At 42.0% G+C, this 17,853-nt stretch overlaps 1 protein-coding gene across 3 annotated transcripts in view; it reads left to right on the forward strand.

Annotated features, from left to right (window-relative positions):
* Window positions 1-17,582, forward strand: part of MYLK3 (myosin light chain kinase 3) — a 33,440-nt gene extending 15,858 nt beyond the window's left edge. For 2 of the 3 annotated variants that reach the window (XM_042027562.1, XM_042027561.1), the window contains exons 2-13: window positions 1,637-1,727; window positions 2,925-3,363; window positions 5,392-5,951; window positions 7,165-7,270; window positions 8,341-8,434; window positions 8,721-8,830; window positions 9,457-9,598; window positions 10,339-10,409; window positions 11,756-11,884; window positions 12,930-13,082; window positions 14,827-14,959; window positions 15,918-17,582. In XM_042027562.1, coding sequence (XP_041883496.1) covers window positions 1,637-1,727; window positions 2,925-3,363; window positions 5,392-5,951; window positions 7,165-7,270; window positions 8,341-8,434; window positions 8,721-8,830; window positions 9,457-9,598; window positions 10,339-10,409; window positions 11,756-11,884; window positions 12,930-13,082; window positions 14,827-14,959; window positions 15,918-15,989 — 2,100 coding nt within the window. In that variant the 3' untranslated portion in view covers window positions 15,990-17,582. Of the gene's footprint in view, window positions 1-591; window positions 658-1,636; window positions 1,728-2,924; window positions 3,364-5,391; window positions 5,952-7,164; window positions 7,271-8,340; window positions 8,435-8,720; window positions 8,831-9,456; window positions 9,599-10,338; window positions 10,410-11,755; window positions 11,885-12,929; window positions 13,083-14,826; window positions 14,960-15,917 lie in introns of all 3 variants that reach the window. The other variant, XM_042027560.1, reaches the window with a different exon arrangement.
* Window positions 17,583-17,853: the final 271 nt, after the last annotated feature.

Raw genomic sequence — 17,853 nt, forward strand, 5'->3', positions numbered from 1 at the left:
TTTGAAATTGGAGCGTAAGGTCAGTTATAAGACCTTAAGATAAGTCTGTGCTTTGATCACAGACTGCTGAGTGATATCTGAACTAGGCTCGAATTAGTGAAGCTCTGTGTGTGTGTACGTGACCTGGCTGGAAAATGTGGAGCAAAGCATAGGTGAACTTAAGAACAAATTACCTTGTGCTGAGCCATGTGCTAACTTGGGTCTGGTTTTTGCAGCCTGCTGTGTGGTAGCAGCACAGACATGGCCAAAGAGCTCCACAGTTGCAGGGGGAGCACAGAAAAAGAACTTGCTGCCTGCTTGTTCCTGCTTTCCAGCCTTTGCTGTTTGTAACAGGGCGCTGCTTATCACAGGCTGGCTTGGGATGGGCTGGGAGTGGGGAGGCTGTGTTTGCATTTCTGGGTGAAGCTGTTTGTTGACAGCATTCCAGGGATGCCGTGGGAATGCTTATGGAAAAGTTTTATGGGGTTGGAGTTAACAAAAGACTATGAATTGAGCTTCTTATGTTCCAAACCTCTAACTTCTTACTTAAAAACCAGAGAAAAACACACTGGCATTAAACTGTCACTTACCCAAGGCTTTCTTTGCATGTAGGATTGTGCAAGAATAATGTTCACCCTGGTCATTGTTGCAGGTTTGCTTAGAGCTGTAATAAAAAGGGTAATGATTTTTTCCTACTTTTACTCTTTGGGTGTTTTGAGGTTTTTTTGGGAAGGGGGAGATGGGGAGGCTCTGTGCAATTTGTAGGGTTGGTGCATGAAATCCTTAACTGCTTTTACTAACAGGTGAAGGGCTGATGTGCAGCTGTCTTGTAATCAGTTACCTGCAGAAATACTTTACATGGTGCTTATTTGCTTGTACAAATCAGGATAGGAGGCTGCTCATCACTAGATTTTTTAACTATATGCCAACCACAGGAAATACTATGCCTTTTCCTAATTTTGTGGAATGCTTTTTGCTAAATAGTGTTCGGTTGTAATTTGATTTCACATGTATTCCTGTGTGAAGTCTTTAGTGGTCCTATAACAAAATACCTCTCAAACTAATTGGGGGAAAAACACTGCTTAAAAATAAAAATCTGCTTCCGTTTTTAATCTGTTTTTAATCATTCTAAAGGTGACATGTGAAATGTCAAGTACATACACAAGAGTTACCATAAAGCTAGAGGCTCTTTTTTGGTATCACCTCTATCAGGTCAAATAATAAATTTTTAGATACCTTGAGACAAATATGTTTTGACAAATACATTCAGAAACATTACTTTTCATCCTGTCTCTAGCTAAAAAGCTACAGAAATACAGTGTCATTTCTTTTTCTACTGTGTCAGTTTCACATGTCATACTTGTTAATCAATAGGAATAAAGATGACAGGAGGCAAAAACTACGACAGTGAAAATTTTGGAAGGCAGTGAGCTAATGTATTAATCTGTGTTATGTTGTCTTAAAAGGATGCCTGCCTGCAAGGGCAGGGGGAGATTGGAAGAAGGAAGTGAACACAGCAGTGACTAATAATTCATAAGTTAAGAGATGTTACTTTCCAAGTTACAGAGTCTGAATGCCTACATAGTTGGAGGAACCTGGTGGGAAATAGACACTCTCGGCTGTAACTGTTATTTCTGTGTTCCCCTGTCATTTTTAGGCCAAAGATAAGTCTGAGGAGAGTGGTGCAAAACCTAAGCATGTGCTTAGTAACAGAGGAACCCAGACTGAAAGCAAGAAGCCTCTGGAAGGTATGTATCCCTCCAGGCATGCTACAAGCTTTGACTCTAGAATGTACAGCAGACAAACTGGAAATTAATAGCCTACTATTTCCCACTACCTGAATTACTCAAATGGAACTGAGTAACTTTGCCCCTCAGTACTGGGAAAATAGAATTGTTCTCACCACCTTCACATGATGATTTATCCCCAGGATCAGGCACCACAAAAAGCTAGAAGACACAGAAATTAAAAGGAGCACCTTTGTTTAGCTGAAGAGGTGGGGGTTTTTGAGTTGGGTTTTGGTGAGCTGAATTCAGAGAGCAGAGCTTGTTTGGAGATACTGTGAAGATAGTGGCCATATCACATAGCAAACCTAGTAAGTTCTTTTCCATTAATATATCTGAAGCAGCCCCCCTCTTCACCCTCTCTGTAAAAGGGACGTGTTGACACTGGGAATATCTTTTTTTGATCAGCAAGTTTCATTGGCATGTCAGGGCCAGGTTCCTATTTAGGGTGCATCTCTCAGGGCATTGCCCTGTTGCATCCATTATTAATGCCTGTGGAGTTGCAACAGGGGTGAATGTGATGTTGAGCAGGCCCTGTCATGCCGTTGTCTTCACAAATTGTCAGTGAATCCTTTGCATTATGGGCAATCTCCTTTTTAGCTTCATCGCTTTGGAAGTGACAAAAACAAAGCAAATGGTCACAATTCTGACTCAAAAGCTACACAGAGTTGTGAGCAAACCTTGGTTGCTGGTGGTCTGGGCATGCTGAATGTTAATAGTCACAGCCATTGTCATGGGAAGGTGATGAATGCTGGGTGTGTCTCTACCCCTCTAAAAGGGTAGAGGGTGTATTGGAATCAGGAGGGGTCCTGCAGGATCTACAATGCCTTAACTACCCGTTATATTTGCCCATGGAGTGATTTCAGATTTTAGATACAAGGAGCTTGAGCCTTGCAGGTTTTCGTTTGCTTTAAGGAATCCAAGTTCAATCTGTGACACTGCTGGAAAGCCACAGAGCAGGTAAATCTCTGGTTTTAAGCCATGAGCATTAGTAGTATCTCGAGCTTGAGGGTGTAAGGATTTTAAACCTTTTGGAGGGTTTCTTGCTATCTTTTCAGGTGTAACTCTGTAGATTATTTTGAGACGTGTGTTGCTTTATTCTTTCTATGTTTTACCATCACATTTGCCAAGGATAGTTTAGTAATGGATTATTTTATTCAGAGACAAAAAGCGTGCAAAAGCTGGATGAAAACAAGGGAGCATGTGAGAAGGTGAACTCTTCTAGTGCTATAGCCCACAAAGCTGATTCCAAACCACAGCTTAAAGAGAGGGCAGCACAGCAGCAAGGAGTAGAAAGTGCTGGCAACATACAGAGCTCTAAGAGCTCTCCACAGCAAAAGGACGTCGGTGTCAAAGCTTTGAATCAACGCAATGGTCTTCCCTTCGTACATCAAGATCATGCAGGCAGCCAAAATGCTCCTGCTAAAGCACAGAACGTGGATAGAGCCCCACGCCTTGATGAGTGCCACAGGCAGCTTGTTCATCAGAAACCGGGGAAGAATGAAAACAAACCTCCAGCACCGAGTGCGGCATCCCGGGAAGCTGTGCCCTCCACATCCCGGGCCATATCTGACACGGGGTGTGAAGTGACACATACCAGGTAATGGCCTTGTTGGTAGCTTTCTGTGTGACCTGAAACCTTTTCATGTGTTAGAAGGGAAAGAAGGAAAGCCAGGCCATTAAAGGAGGCAGCTCCTGCATGAGGGGATAGGAGTGGGGAGACTTTACGAGGATTAAGGCAGAAGGCTCAAGGGGCCCTGTGTAAAGTTCTGTGCAACCCAGGAGTCAGATGGGAGGGAGGGGTTTGACGTATCAGCATTCTGTGTACTGACATAGAAAGGTGACCACAACAGAGGAGCTCAAGTAGTTATAAACCACTTAGTCCTTCCTTTATTGCTGGGGGTGAAAGGAATTTGAGATATTTATTAGTATATGACAAAACCAAAGAACTTGTGTTTGTTGTCCTCAGTGTTTTCAGTGTCTTGGTCATCTAAAGATTGTTCATTTTTTCATATAGGTGTTTCATAGTCCATTTTCCTTGGAATTCTTTATCTAGAATTTTATTTTAATCCCATTTATTTAAATTTTTAAAAACCCACACAACATAAAACAACAAAACCCCTCAACCAAAAGACTCCTGCCAACTAAACCCCAATAAATGTAACTTCTGTAGCAGATTGTAACTGCCAATGCCTTCTCTGTCTGGGTGGGTGGCTATAAAGTGGTTTATATATGTGTGTGGGGGGGTGATAGACACACTCATCCGTACACACCTACGTGTGTATGTATGATGTTGGGTGGGGAATTTCTCTGTGTTTCATGTGTACAAATTTGGTGTCTGAGCCCCAGATTTTGGCTGGGGGATGAGGGAGGTCAGCAGGTAACTGGAAGGCAGAAGCTGGAGTAAACCCCAGGGGCAGCTGCAGCCATCCTGCCCAGGGTACTGTCACGGTTTGGAGTGTGAAGTCACATGAGAATGGTAAACGCCTCTCTAAAATGGATGCAACTTCTAATGAAGTTTGTAAGCCCACACAGAGGCGTCAAAGGAACATTGTGTTCCCCAGCTTGGAGAAATGCCCGAGAGTCCCACTGAGTTCAGGCTTGTCTAGATAGCAGAGGAAGTGTTTGCTCAGAGCTGCGTTCAGCTGCTCTCATAGCTCACACCAGAGCAGCTTAGATCCACAGCACAGCGCAAGGGTGTTAAAGGTGCAGAAAATGAGACATTTCAGACTCTTGTTTTACGAAAGCAGAAACATTTTCTTTTATAACGTCTTTTGTAGTGAGGTTGCTCCACTGAAAGAGGCAATAACAACCTCTGTGAAAATGAGATACATTCTCTCCCAGACATCAGAAACTGTCTTCATTTGCCATTGTATAAAATCTACTTTACAACTTCAAAAGTTTCAATTCAGCCTCGGTAAAATCAGACTGTTCATGACGGTTGGAGCAGTAGCAGTTGACTCAAACATTATCACACAAATGCCTTTGATGGACTTTAGGAGCACAGAGAATTGGTTCTAACACAAGAGGGAAAAAAATCATTAAACTTTTCCAATAGTTAAAATGCCAAGGAAAATTGTATTGATAGAGTTAGAAAGTTTATCAAAGTTAGATTTTTAAGAGAAAGCTGTGGAAAGAATGCTATCACATCAGAAGACCCAAACCCAGCTGGCTGAGTGTGCAGGTCAGCCAGCTGGAAGGGGATGCAAACCATCAGATTTGTAGAGCCATATGAGCAGCCAGCTATTTAGATAATCAGCCTGTAATTTGGGAAGGCAATCACTATCTCTGCCCAGATGAGTGGTGTTTTATTAGACCAACTGTAATAATTGCAAAAAGTGCTAAGTTTTCAAATGTGGGATTAACCCTTTGCAGGGTGAGACATTTTGTTCAGCAGAAGGGCAGACATGTAGAGAGATGAGGACACAGAAGAAGAATCAGTATGCTTTTTGGTGCTCTCCCCTTAGTGTTTGTGAGTCTTTCCCAGCAAGACTGGTACAGTTAGGTTTTATCAATGCTGTAGAAATTTGTGGGTTTGGAAACTTACAGATTTTTCTTCCTCCACAAAGTTACAAAAACCAGGCTGGCCACCTGCATCAATATCAAATTTCTCCTGTTTGTTCTGCAGGATATCCATCAGTGTACATATGACTGACATGAAAGAAAAGATTGAGATGGCCAAGGAGGGAAACATAAGTGACAACAAAGGTAAAGGTCCCAAAGTGAAATCCACAGCAGCAGACTTGAAAGGAGTCAAACAGATGCCTGACAAATTAAAACTTCAACAGAGCCCTAAAAACATCAGCTCCGAGCCAAATTCAGAAGTTAAAGGGGACAATAAGCAAAATGAACTTGCACCTCAAACAGGGAAGCAACAGCCATTCCTGAGCAAGCCCAAACCAGGTAAAAAGGCTGAAGAGAAATCGGAATTAAAATGCAAGCCCATAACCTCACAGAATACCTCTGCAAAGGAGCCTGTGAAAGGTGCAGGGGTAGAAGTGAAAATCCATCAAGAAACAGCAAAAGCAGAAAAATCTTCAACAGATACCAAGCCTGAGAGGAGAGAATCTGAGTCTGCATCTCCGGGGGGAAGCGGGCACGATACTCAGCAGTGTACAGGAGAGGCACCGGGGAAGACCAAAGCTCTGGAAGCTGGCAGAGCTCTTCCCACTCAGGGAGAAATTATCGGTGAGTTGTTCACAGTTACTCTTGAAACTTGTACATTGAGGATTTTGTGCTATATATTTTGTGCCTGTTGTATAGACAATAAGAGCAGGAGTATTGCTCAGTAGAGCCCCCATGTCTTACACTTCAAGAGCATTTTCCCTTGGGTACCTTTGACTATGTAAATAACAATTCACAGATTCTTTAAATAGTAACTTTCCTTTTAAAGTGTGTTTTGGGGAAAAAAATTTAAAATAAAATAGGGTGAAGTGTATGTGTGATCAGAAGATGAGAATTTTGAAATTTTGAATTTTGAAAAAATCCGTTTTCTTTAGATGAAGCGTTTTTTCCTTCAGATAGAGTGTGCAAACCAGGCGCATGTTAGCAACTCTGGACTGGAGATCCAGAGCACCGAAAAGTACTGCAGGAAATGTTTCTTACCATGGCCTATTTTGTTATTGGCCATGGATCTCTTGGTTCCTGAGGGACACTTGGTTGCAGTGTCTCAGGGAGTGCTCTCTCCTGGCAGCATATACATGTGTATGTTCCAGAATGTACAGACATGGGCAGATGACCTGACTGCTCTGGCGTTCTGAACAGTGGCTGCAGATGAGTTGAAAACATGTTAACTTGTAGCCTGACATACCTGGAGATTAATTATAAAATTGCTTTCAATGGGGGACATCAAAAATTGGTTTAATGAAGATTTATCCTAGAAAATCTTGGACATTAAGTAATCGCAGTTAACTAATTTAGCTTACCACAAACAGACTAAACTTAATAGTTGTAATGCTAATAATTGCAGCTTTAATTTGGAAATTGTCTCCAAAATTCTTGCTGCTAAGAGGAACCTCATGATTTTATCAGTCACTGTCCCCATTCCTCAGTGCTGTGTATTTTTGCTGGTTTTTCTGGCTGTCATGTAACGATTAAAAGATGATCGAGTATAATTTTTTCAAGCTTTCAGATAATTTTTTCAAGTGATCCTTTCTGTTAATGCATAAACTAAGATGCTGGTCTCCTAAGGGTGTCCAGTGGGTTTACTGTGTTAAAAGCAGAGAGGAGATTCAGGAGGTGGGATCCTGATCTCAGTTCTGGGACTTTATTCCTCATTTGTAAAAGGGAGTTAGCAGTGAAAGCCCCTCACATCCAGTGGGGTGAAATCCGTGGTGTGAGGAGGTGACACAGGGCAGTGATGTGTGCAGAGGTGTCAGTGACCAGCCTGTCCCCTGTGCAGATGACAGCCCCTCTCCTCCGGCTCCTTTCGAGCACCGCATCGTGAGCGTCAAGCAAGCAGAGGTGACCGCGTGCTACTCCGTGTGTCGTCACGAGGTCCTGGGGGGGTAAGTGTGGCTGTCCCCATGCTGTGCTGCTGCTGCTGCTGGGGAAATGCAGGGAGCTGCAGAGCTCCACAGCTGCCCCCAGGGTGTGCGTGTGAGCGGCACAGACAGCTCCCTGCAGCCAGAGGGAGGGGGTTCATCCTGGAGCCCTTCGGGCCATCACAGCTGCTCCTACATCAAGGGTGTGCCCTAGATGGCTGGTTTCTGCCCCAGCTCCATTTTCAGATGCCTGACTGCCATCTTGGATGACTGTTTTTTTCATTTGTTACAATAATCCTGGCCTCAGTGTTGTGAGAAAAACCTGTACCCTTAAGGCAGACAGATTCAGAGCATCTGATATCAACAAAGCCCATTAAGTCAGGCAACTTCCAAAATCTTTTTTTTTTTTTTTGCTATGCTGAGCTGCATATTAAAGAAAACTGAGGAAGAGTTATAATTATTTTGACCTTATGTTTAGTTTTCACTCATAGGAAGTCTGCAGCTGCTTCAGCTTTTGTATTCTTGTATCCTTACTTATGTGACAAGAAGGCTTGATTTACACATTGATCCACATACAAATATGGCTTAATAAGTGTAAGCAATGTGATGCAACAGCAGGGAAGATGGTGTTTAGAAATCATCCCAAGGGGCATTAACGTATCTGCGTGACATGGGGTAGAATTTACAGCACGCCAGAAATGCAGTCTGCGGAGTGGCTACAGTTACTGGTCTTATGCTCATTTAAAAAGTTCTGAGATCAGGACAGAAATATCCTTGTTAATATACCCACTACCACATCCCTGAAGGACAGCGAGGGGGTCCAGTTACAGAAGGGAGCCAGAGCATGGCCAGGCCATCATACCTCAGCAGGACCAAGGGGGCTTAATATTTTAATGTAAGCACTGAACAACTGGCTGGAAAGATAAAACTAATCCTTCATAAGCTGAGAGAAAGAGGAGCTCCATGCTGCTGGCCACCCGACTCCGTTCACTTTGTACCGGGCTATTTTTGCTCATGATAAGAATAGTCGTAGGAGAGGTTTCTGTGCTGAGCTCTGCTGAGCTGGTTTCCCATCTTTTCCTTGGCATCCACAGGGGGCGTTTTGGGCAAGTTCACAAGTGCACGGAAATATCGACGGGGCTCAACCTGGCAGCCAAAATCATAAAAGTGAAAGGAGCCAAGGAGAAGGTAACCACACTGCTGGGAGCCCTGACCCTGCCCTCCCTGCCAGACCCAACGCCACTGCCCCAAGCTGCCCTGGGAGGGGCAGCTCATCCTTGAGTACCATCAAATACTGCAAAATCTTGGGCTTGGTGTCAATCTTCATCATCTCCTGTATTCATGATGAAACGTCCAATCCCTGTGAGATCTGTGATGTAGCTGTTGTTGGACTTTACAAATAATTCTGTTTTGGTATGTTGAAATTTAAGGAGTGCATTTTGCTCATTTTTTGTCCCTTTGTTATTTTTTTCAGGAGGAAGTAAAAAATGAAATTAACATCATGAACCAGTTAAATCACGTGAATCTGATCCAGCTTTATGATGCTTTTGAAGCCAAAAATAATATCACTTTGATCATGGAATAGTAAGTTTAAATGATCTCGGGAATTGTCAGATGTTTGGGTTTTCTCAGGTCACTAAAGGAAATAGGGAATGATAATTCTGAGCTGTGAAGAGGTGAGTAGTTTCCCAGCCTGAGAGAGAGTTGATCTCACTTTCAGAAGGAAATAACAATGTTTTAAAGGTAGTTTCTTGTCAGAGCTCTATCTCTGACTAATTTTCTCTTAAGTTCCATGCAGAATTAAGTTCAGTTGTCAGCTCGTGTAAAACAGCTTTCAGTTTGAGAAGTTCCATTTAGTAAATTTTGTAGGTTGAAGACTTTTTTTGCCTTGACTAATAAGATGAGTGAATAACATATAGTTTAGTACTCCCTGTAGATTCTCCCAGTCCCATAGGATCACCAGGTCATGTGGCTTTGGGTTTGACATGTATCCCCTCAAATATTAGTGACAACATTTCCATTTTCAAATTTAGATTGATACTTAATTTCAAGAGAAATAAGTCTCTTGAAGTCGTTGAGGCTACTGATACACTTAATATTGGATGTTTCGTTAGGACCCTCGATTACAGAGCCTAATTCCCAATTTGGAAATACATTGGGCTAATGCAAGATTTTAGGGTTTTTAATGCTTTTCTATGTCAAAATTTTAGTCTTGATGGTGGGGAATTATTTGACCGGATCACAGATGAAAACTACCATCTGACTGAGCTGGATGCCATCCTGTTCACCAAACAGATTTGTGAAGGAGTCCACTACTTGCACCAGCATTATATACTCCACTTAGATCTGAAGGTCAGTTGTTCGTGCTTTAGTGGTGCTGGTTTACAGAGTCTCTAATTACTGAGGAGTAATTTCTCATTTCATGGACTCACGTCATAAAGGAATAGACTTAATAGCTACAATGAATGGAGCTCTAGAGATTCATTACTTTTTTCCAATGTCTGTTCAGTAGCTTGCTTGGAATAGTAAAATGATCAGGATTCTGGGCTTTTGCCTTTCTTAAATCAGAAGCTTTTCATTCTCTGTAAGATTAAGCAATCCCCTTTTGTCATCAGTGACAAAAAGCCCCACCCAAAACCTCCTTGGCTAGAAGTGCCCACAGTCTTCCCTCCATTTCCCCTGTCCCTTTGTAACCGTGTTCAAATACCTGTTCAATCATCTTCCATAGTTTGTGCTTTTTACTGCCTGGAACCAACCTGCAGCAAAATTGCAATGTTTTCCTAATGGTCCCTTAATAACTGATAATTTTTAAACAGAAATACAAACTGTTTTTTTCCCGCTTGTTTACACAGCACCTTACACAAATGATATTAGACCAGGTTGACTTGTAGACAGTTCTGCAGTTGTAATACATTTGGATCCCATCAACCCCTCATCCCCACCTTGAAAAATATTCTCATTGGGAAAAAAAACCTTGGGTGCATTTGATCTGTTTTGTGTGGCTTTTTATGGAGGGACATCTATACTATCCATCTTTTGCTAGATCTCTGTCTCAAACATTTAACTCAAAATACCATCTTCTCTTTTTGTAGCCTGAAAACATACTATGTGTAAATCACACAGGAAACCAGATTAAAATCATTGACTTTGGATTAGCAAGGAGGTAAGAAAGTTCAGTTGTGAATTTATTTTAAAAAACAAAACCAAATCAAACCCACAAACCTCTGACATGTTTCTGGTAGTTCTTTGGTGGGGGGTTGTGTTTTGATGGCTTTGTAATAATTCTGTGTGAGAGAGCTGAGCATTATGCTTTTGCAGGCATGAGTCTTCTGCTGTGTGCATTAATTATCTAATTACTTTTTCAAATAACATTTCTCTTGGATAAGGCTATACTACTGTTCTAATTATCTCAAAATTATTCCCCATGTAGAGCTTTTACTCCAGGGACACTGTGAGGGCTCCCAGAGACTTCTTGACTGCAGGGTTTCATGGTGCAGGTTCTAATTGTAGAAATTATCTGCTAAACTCTTTAAGTAGCTAAGTTGATTGAAGGAAAAAAAAAAGAAAAAAAATCCCCATGTTTGAGCCATCCCATGTGAAACAGGAAACCCTCAGAGAAATAGGAACTTTTCTCCATTCTTTTATTTTGCTTGCATGAGTTTGTTAAAGAAAAGCTGTGAGAGCATGAGTCCATTGCCCTAGAATAAAAAGGAATTATTTCTGTTACTATGACAGTAAGACAATAACATTTATCTATTTATTTTTAAACCCTTTGAGGTTTTTCTTAAGCTAAAAGCTGGTACATTCATGCCTATATATATATATATATATATATGTGTTTGTATATAAGTATCTGTTCAAGGACTTTGTTTCCATAAAATACTTCAGAAAGAAAAAAAAAAGTACGTTGAGTTTGGGGTTTTGTTTGTTTGTTTTTTTAAATTGGGAGGGTAAAGATACAAACTTCTGCTGAAGCAGTTTTGCGAAAAAGATCCTCCAGGAGAAAGAGATTTAAAAGCAGTGCTTTAGTGGCTTGTTCTGCCTGAACACAGATGTTACTCCAACTGCCATCAGTGTCAATTGTTACTGGTTCAGCTTCATAACCTTTCCCTGTTAAGCAATAGAACAGAGTCATTTCCCCTATATGGGGTCACTCTAATCCTCTCCAGTTCCACCTTAGTAGCTGTATTGTGTTCATATCTGTGATGCAGATGTCTATCCTGAGCTGTAGTTGAGTACATCCCACTAATCAAATGCTCTCCAAATCCTGTATAAACAAATATGCTTTGTTTTATATTTTATGGATTTTGGACAACATCTGCTGGAAGGTATCCTGTGGTGCCTGGCAGAGATAAAGCTGCTACCACTCTTTGGGAGAGCCCTTCGCAAGGTTTAGTGTCCTTGGTCTTCCTCCTGGCTCTGCTCCGCTGCCACGCTCCCAAAAACCTTGCTCTTCCTTGGTGAGATGAACTCCCCAGCTCCTCACTTGTGGCTCTTTTCCTGGTACAGGTACAAACCCTGTGAGAAGCTGAAGGTGAATTTCGGGACACCGGAGTTCCTGGCTCCCGAAGTGGTGAACTACGACTTTGTTTCCTTCCCCACGGACATGTGGAGCGTGGGTGTCATCACGTACATGCTGTGAGTGGCCCTGCCAGGGGTCGTGTGGTGGCTCTGAGGGCCCTGCAGGGCAGGAATGCAGCAGCCACTGAGCCCATCTGGCTGTGACTCCTCCTAATTAATTCTGTTCAACCCCCCAGCTTTTCATACAGAGGCACCTCGCTGTGTGTCCAGAGTGTCTAAACAGCAAATGATCCTTTTGATAAATATGTAAATGTTCTTCTCCCTTATCATCTTATTCAGCAAAGTAAAATGGGTCAGGTCTTTTTTTTTAACCCTGAAAAGTTGCCCAAAATATGTGAGAATTTAAATTTTGATTGTGTTTTTGAGGACTTGAATTAATTTTTAAATTTGTAATCTGATAATTTTATGATCTTAGACTTGGTGTGCATCTGCACAGGAGAATTAATATTGTCTGTGTTAGGCCATGGGTCTAAGAAATGACCTGTCATGAACAGGGCTAAAACTTTTCTCTGATATCTGGATGGCAACCATGGACAGCTTGTCTGTCCAAAGTCTCCACCTTTTGATAAGCTTGTTTTGCATCCCAGAATCTTTCACATATGTTTTCTGTGAACTAGATAAATTTCTGGTTTAAATTTGTATGTTAGCCAAAACCCAACTGAATGAAGTAATAGATGATGGAAGCAATAAATCTGGGCTTAGAGGCTAATTGTAAAAAGTAATCTATTGTTCAGAATTCTGTTTAATTCAACCCACATATGGGTACGGGCCCTGATTTGGGAAAGCTCTTGAGTCCCTCTAGCTTTTCTAGCTGGGAAGACACTGAAGGATGTACCTAAATCCTCACTGAATCCATTCCTTGGGGTTCTATTAATGTTGCTCCCTGACCTGAGTGAACTGCTAGGGGGTAATGCTGAATTTATTGCCCCAGACTGTTGCCTTATCATGGCAGGGACTGAGAAGTGGAATCCTCCATAGCTGAGAGGAGCCTTTCCCCCCCATAACATAACAACAGTAATAAAGCAGAGGATTCATAGAAGGAAAAAACACATCTTGCATATGATAATTGCTCTTCTCCCCTCCCCTTCTTTCTTTTTTTAAGGCTTAGTGGCCTGTCCCCATTCCTGGGAGAGACTGATGCAGAGACAATGAATTATGTAGTCAATTGCAGCTGGGATTTTGATGCAGAAGCATTTGAACAGCTCTCGGAGGAAGCCAAAGACTTTATTTCCAGACTACTTGTGAAGGAGAAAAGGTACCGCTGTGTCTGATTGTGGGGACAGTAGCACCAATGATACTAAATTCCTACCAAGCAGCTGTTTGGATTGTAGCCAACAATGACAACTTACTATGTGACATTTTTGTGTGCTGTCTCCGGGCTTGCTGGGCAGTTCCTCAGTGATTCAGAAGCCCTTGTTTTAAAGGAAAGTGTCCATGTACCCTGACTGAGGAAAGCTGCTTTTCACAGTAGCATCAATACAGGCAGAACACTGAGAATCTGGAAGAATTTGCAGTATGGGAATCGGTCTCTAAAGCTCTTGCTTCTCTGAGCAAAAACTATTTCTATTGTTAGCTTGGACTGTCACAAATTGCAAAAATGCCGCTTGAATGCCATGGAGGATAAATGGAAGCTGCAGCTGTGAGAATGTGCATTGTTCTCTTCTTAAGTGGTCTACAGGCTTTTGGGAGATATTAGGGAGTGTTTGGGACTTAACTCTGCATGTGGCTTCTCATTCTTGGCTCCACTGTTAGAAAAAGTGATTGCACATATGAAACACAGAAGAGAATGAGGATGATATTGATGTCAGACCACGACTGGGGGGTTGGCTGGGTGGAGAAATTTTTCTCTTGCTGAGTACTGACACAAAACTAATCAAACCAGGAAATGATGCATACAGTAAAACAGATTGTGTGTTTGAGGGGAATTCAAAGGAGTGCTTAGAATATTAACAACTTTCTGATCATTGCCTAAATCAGACAAATCAGTTCTAGTACTAATTACATTTTAAACAATAGGTTCCTATGAAAAGCAAAGAATTAACTGAAATTTAGCATATTGCCAGCAGGAGAAATGTAAAGATTTATTCTCAGACTGTGATGATGATTTGCTGTGATACTGTAAACTTTGCTTTGGAGTCTTCAATTTTTCTGTGCAATGGGATTAGGGTCTCCAGAGGGACACTCTGCAAGGTCTGGTTAGAAGCTGTGAATGAAACGAGCATGTGAGAGAAGAGTGTTATCAGTGAGTTGCAGAGAGCAGTGATTAGTTGGCCCAGTTGTTCACAAAGTGTGGCAGCCCCTGCTCTCCTGCGGACCAGGCACCTTTGCCCCACTGGGACAGTGGGTCTGGCCTTGTGCAAGATCTGCAGCCCCCTCCCCTGACTGCTGAAATCGGGGTGAGCAGGCAGGAGTTGTCTTCTCATCATCTCAGTGACAGCTCAGACAGAGCTCAGGAGTTGGGCATAGGCTTTTGATTTGAAAAAAGGCAAATTAAACTTCTTTCTCAACATCTGTACCTCAAGATTTCTACTATTACCGTATATTTCTCAAAGCTTTTAGGATAGCCTCTGGCATTTTGGCCCATTTTTGGATGTCAGGATATAAAGTATGCTTAGCTTCATCCAAGTTTAGGGTGAATAGACAATTGTGCTTTTTAAATATGAGGCACAGAATGGGCTTGTGCTGTCAGGGCAGACAGGTAACACCACAAACGTTATTCTTCTGTTAGCAAAGTTCTGAATTTGCATCATAAAATGATACATTACCTCATGAACTTAACCACAGCTCAACCAAGCCACTGCAGAGCCACCAGCATCCCACTCGCCCCTCCTGCTGGAGAGTGCAGGATGCCATTAGGATCCCATGCACGGGCATGAACAGCATTTTCACTGTGTTCATTCATTTGAGGCAGTTTCCTTACCACTAATAAAGAGGGGCTCAGGGCAGTGAGGAAATGAGCAAAGGGGGCTGGGTTTTCACGGCAGATCCCTCCCCTGCAGCTGCCGGATGAGCGCGACGCAGTGTCTGAAGCACGAGTGGCTCAACAACCTCCCTGCCAAGGCCCAGAAGTCCAAGCTCCGCCTGAAGTCCCAGCTGCTGCTGCAGAGTTACATGGCCCACAGGAAATGGAAGGTAAATACACAAAGGCTGGCAAATCTGCTTCCACAGGGAACATCAGCACAACACAGGCAGAGCCATTCCCTCCCCTTGTGTGTGGGCTCACTGTGCCCACAGGCTTCTTGATTGTAAATACCAGTTGTGAAGTCTATTTTTACCTGGAAGTTGTTTTGTCCTGCGGAAGGATATTGCTTCTGTTTCTAGCAAGTTTGGTTTCAATTTTCACTCTTTCTGATTGGTGTTTAGAAGTTTAGAAAGATATACTTTCTTTCTACATGTTCAGAGGCTTCTGATGCTGCCTTATATTAAATGTTCATTCTCTTTATACTCTTTCCATTGGTAACAGTTGCATGGATCTGTTGTGACTATGGAGTAGGGATACAACTTTAGGCAGTTTGTGCCTCCCACTGCAGAATAGAAGTGTGGGAGAGAGAAAAAAAAATTAGGCTTACACCCATTGAGAGAACTCTTCAGGATCTTTCTGATGACCCCAGGCTCCTTCTGAACTAAGTTTTTATGAAGTGAAAGATAATAATTTGTGTTTGAATCTCTATTTGATTGTAGATAATTGATCCTAAAAGGTGAACACAGTGATCTTGTTAAAAAGAATTGTAAGGCAAACTCAGTGACGATCATTTCCTTCTCTTCTGTCATTGGGAAGTTGCAATTCCTTGCCAAGGAGTTAAACCAGAGGCTTACACTTCATTCAGTCCTGCACTGCAACTGCTTGGTGGCAAAGTTCTGCACTTGCATTTTAAAGATGACATAATCTAAAGACCTATCACTATACAATTCCTAATACAACTGAAGAACCTCACAGCCCCAGCTGCTGTGCAGGAACCACTGCAACCCACACAAGCTGGGGGTCACTAGAAGGAAATGGATTTACCTGGAAGAAAAATCCCTGTCAGCTGCAGCAAAGTTCCTTTGCCTCGGTTGTGCTCACACTTGGACTGTTCTGTTCTGTTCACAGAAACACTTCTATGTGGTGGCTGCTGCTAACAGGCTGAAGAGATTTCAGAGTATGTCTGTCAAGCTCGCGTGAGCTTGTGTGACAGCTCCACTGCTCTTGGAGATGGACATGAAGCTGTGGAAGGAGGACTCAAGTGTCTCCAGTGATTTCTATCCCTGTTTTATAACATAAAGTTTTGGGACTGTCTTCCTCAATTATCTGGTGTGTTAGTGCTACGGTTCCAGAAGTGCCTTAAGGAAGAGGCACAAGATTTCTAAAAGCAGAAGCTACTTTGTTTGTTTTTACAAGTTTTTAGTTGTTCTATATAGTGGAGGAAAATCGTGGCTGTTACAGGGGCTGACTTCTTGCTGAAGGCTTTGATTCTGCAGAGTATTGGTGTGTTTATAGCAGAAAACCCCTGGCAGTTTTCTGGTCTCACACCAAGCATGGGATCTCTAAAGACTTTCTTCCTGACTGATGTATGTATGTTACCAGCTTTAGAGAACTGCCACAAGAGTGGCACAACTTGTCCCTCAGGTGTTTGTTACTTAAAACAAAAGATACAAGCATTGTTATCTTATCTACTTCTTTCAAAAAGGTAATTTCCCCACAACATGAAGATGCTTCAGTGCAACTCCAGCTTGGATGGTTTTGGTTTTGTTTTGCTACTGTTCTACTCTCTCCTTTAAAAAATAGTCACTGCATAGTTAGGAACTGGTTTGAAGCAAATTAATTTGGTCCTTTGCTGCTGTTTGTTATGGCAAGTTGAATTGAGATAAACTGATTGAACTTCTGGAAGGAGATATGTGAAACTGCCATGAATACAAATCACCTAATGACTGTTGGGTCTATGCAGAAAGATCTCATGTTGTAGAGAAAAGGAGATTTCCAGAGATTTTATGTTTTTAAAACTTGTAAGTGCTTTTCATTGTCTGTGACTGCAGCACTTAAGTTGCTAAGCTTTAGTTTGAGGATTTGTTTCTCCTCTCTGGAAATTTTAGTGAAGTCTAAGAAGCTGGTATGGTGTGACATGCAAAACAGGTGTCATTTCTAATAGGTTCAGTGACAGGGAAACAGTGTTGCCAGACTCTGCCTTTAGTCCAGTTAGGAGGTTGAAGCCCTTTTTTCCCCCCTCACCTTGCTCTTGAACATTAAACCTTTTCTTCACAATATTAACTTATTTTGGATTTTAAACTCTTCTGTGTAGAGTGGGAGCCACTTACCATCTCTCAGATAAAAGTATAACATTATTTATTAAACCTGTGGTTTCCTGTTCTGGATTCTGCAAAACTCAGTGTGAACTGGATGCCTTCTAGGAAAAATGGAAACTAATACTACTAGAAGTAGCTTTCCATCAAAGGCACCTATAAAGCTCCTTTGAACTTTAAGGACTTTAACATCCCTTGAATTTACAGAAGTGTTGGTTGCTAATGATGAGGTTTGTAAGACTGGCTTACCCCAGTCTAGCTATCTTTTCCACTCAAGTGCTTCTCACTTTGCATAGTCCCGACTTCTGCAGCATTTCCAGAATTGGGACAGAGAAGAATCTTGATAATTTATCACCTTCTATGAAGGCCCATTTTTGTTCATGTTTTCCTTCCACAGTGTTTCTGCATGCTGAATGTCATTGTATTCATTGGTCTGTATATTTCTGAATTAATACTAATAAATTTCATGAAAGTGGAACAAGCCTATTCATCAACTTTGGTTTAAGCCCTGCTGCCAAACACACCTGAAAGTATTTCTGGGTAGGTCCAGAGATACAGCCCAGGCAGAAAATATGCAAGAGAAAGGAACACAGACCTCTTCTCTAAGCTTATGACTGCAAGGCACAAAAAAACCTGTTACCCAGTCCTTTTCCCCTGGAGATCTTCCTTAAGGCACAGGCATCTCCTTCGTGTTTTCTATTTTGCATTCCAACTATGTGTGCGAAGAACATGATATCATAAGACAAAGC

This window comes from Corvus kubaryi, unplaced genomic scaffold, assembly GCF_017639235.1.
Source record: "Corvus kubaryi isolate FWS band 111438036 unplaced genomic scaffold, C.kubaryi_AGA036_p1.0 37300, whole genome shotgun sequence".
In the NCBI taxonomy this organism is placed as follows: Eukaryota; Metazoa; Chordata; class Aves; order Passeriformes; family Corvidae; genus Corvus; species Corvus kubaryi.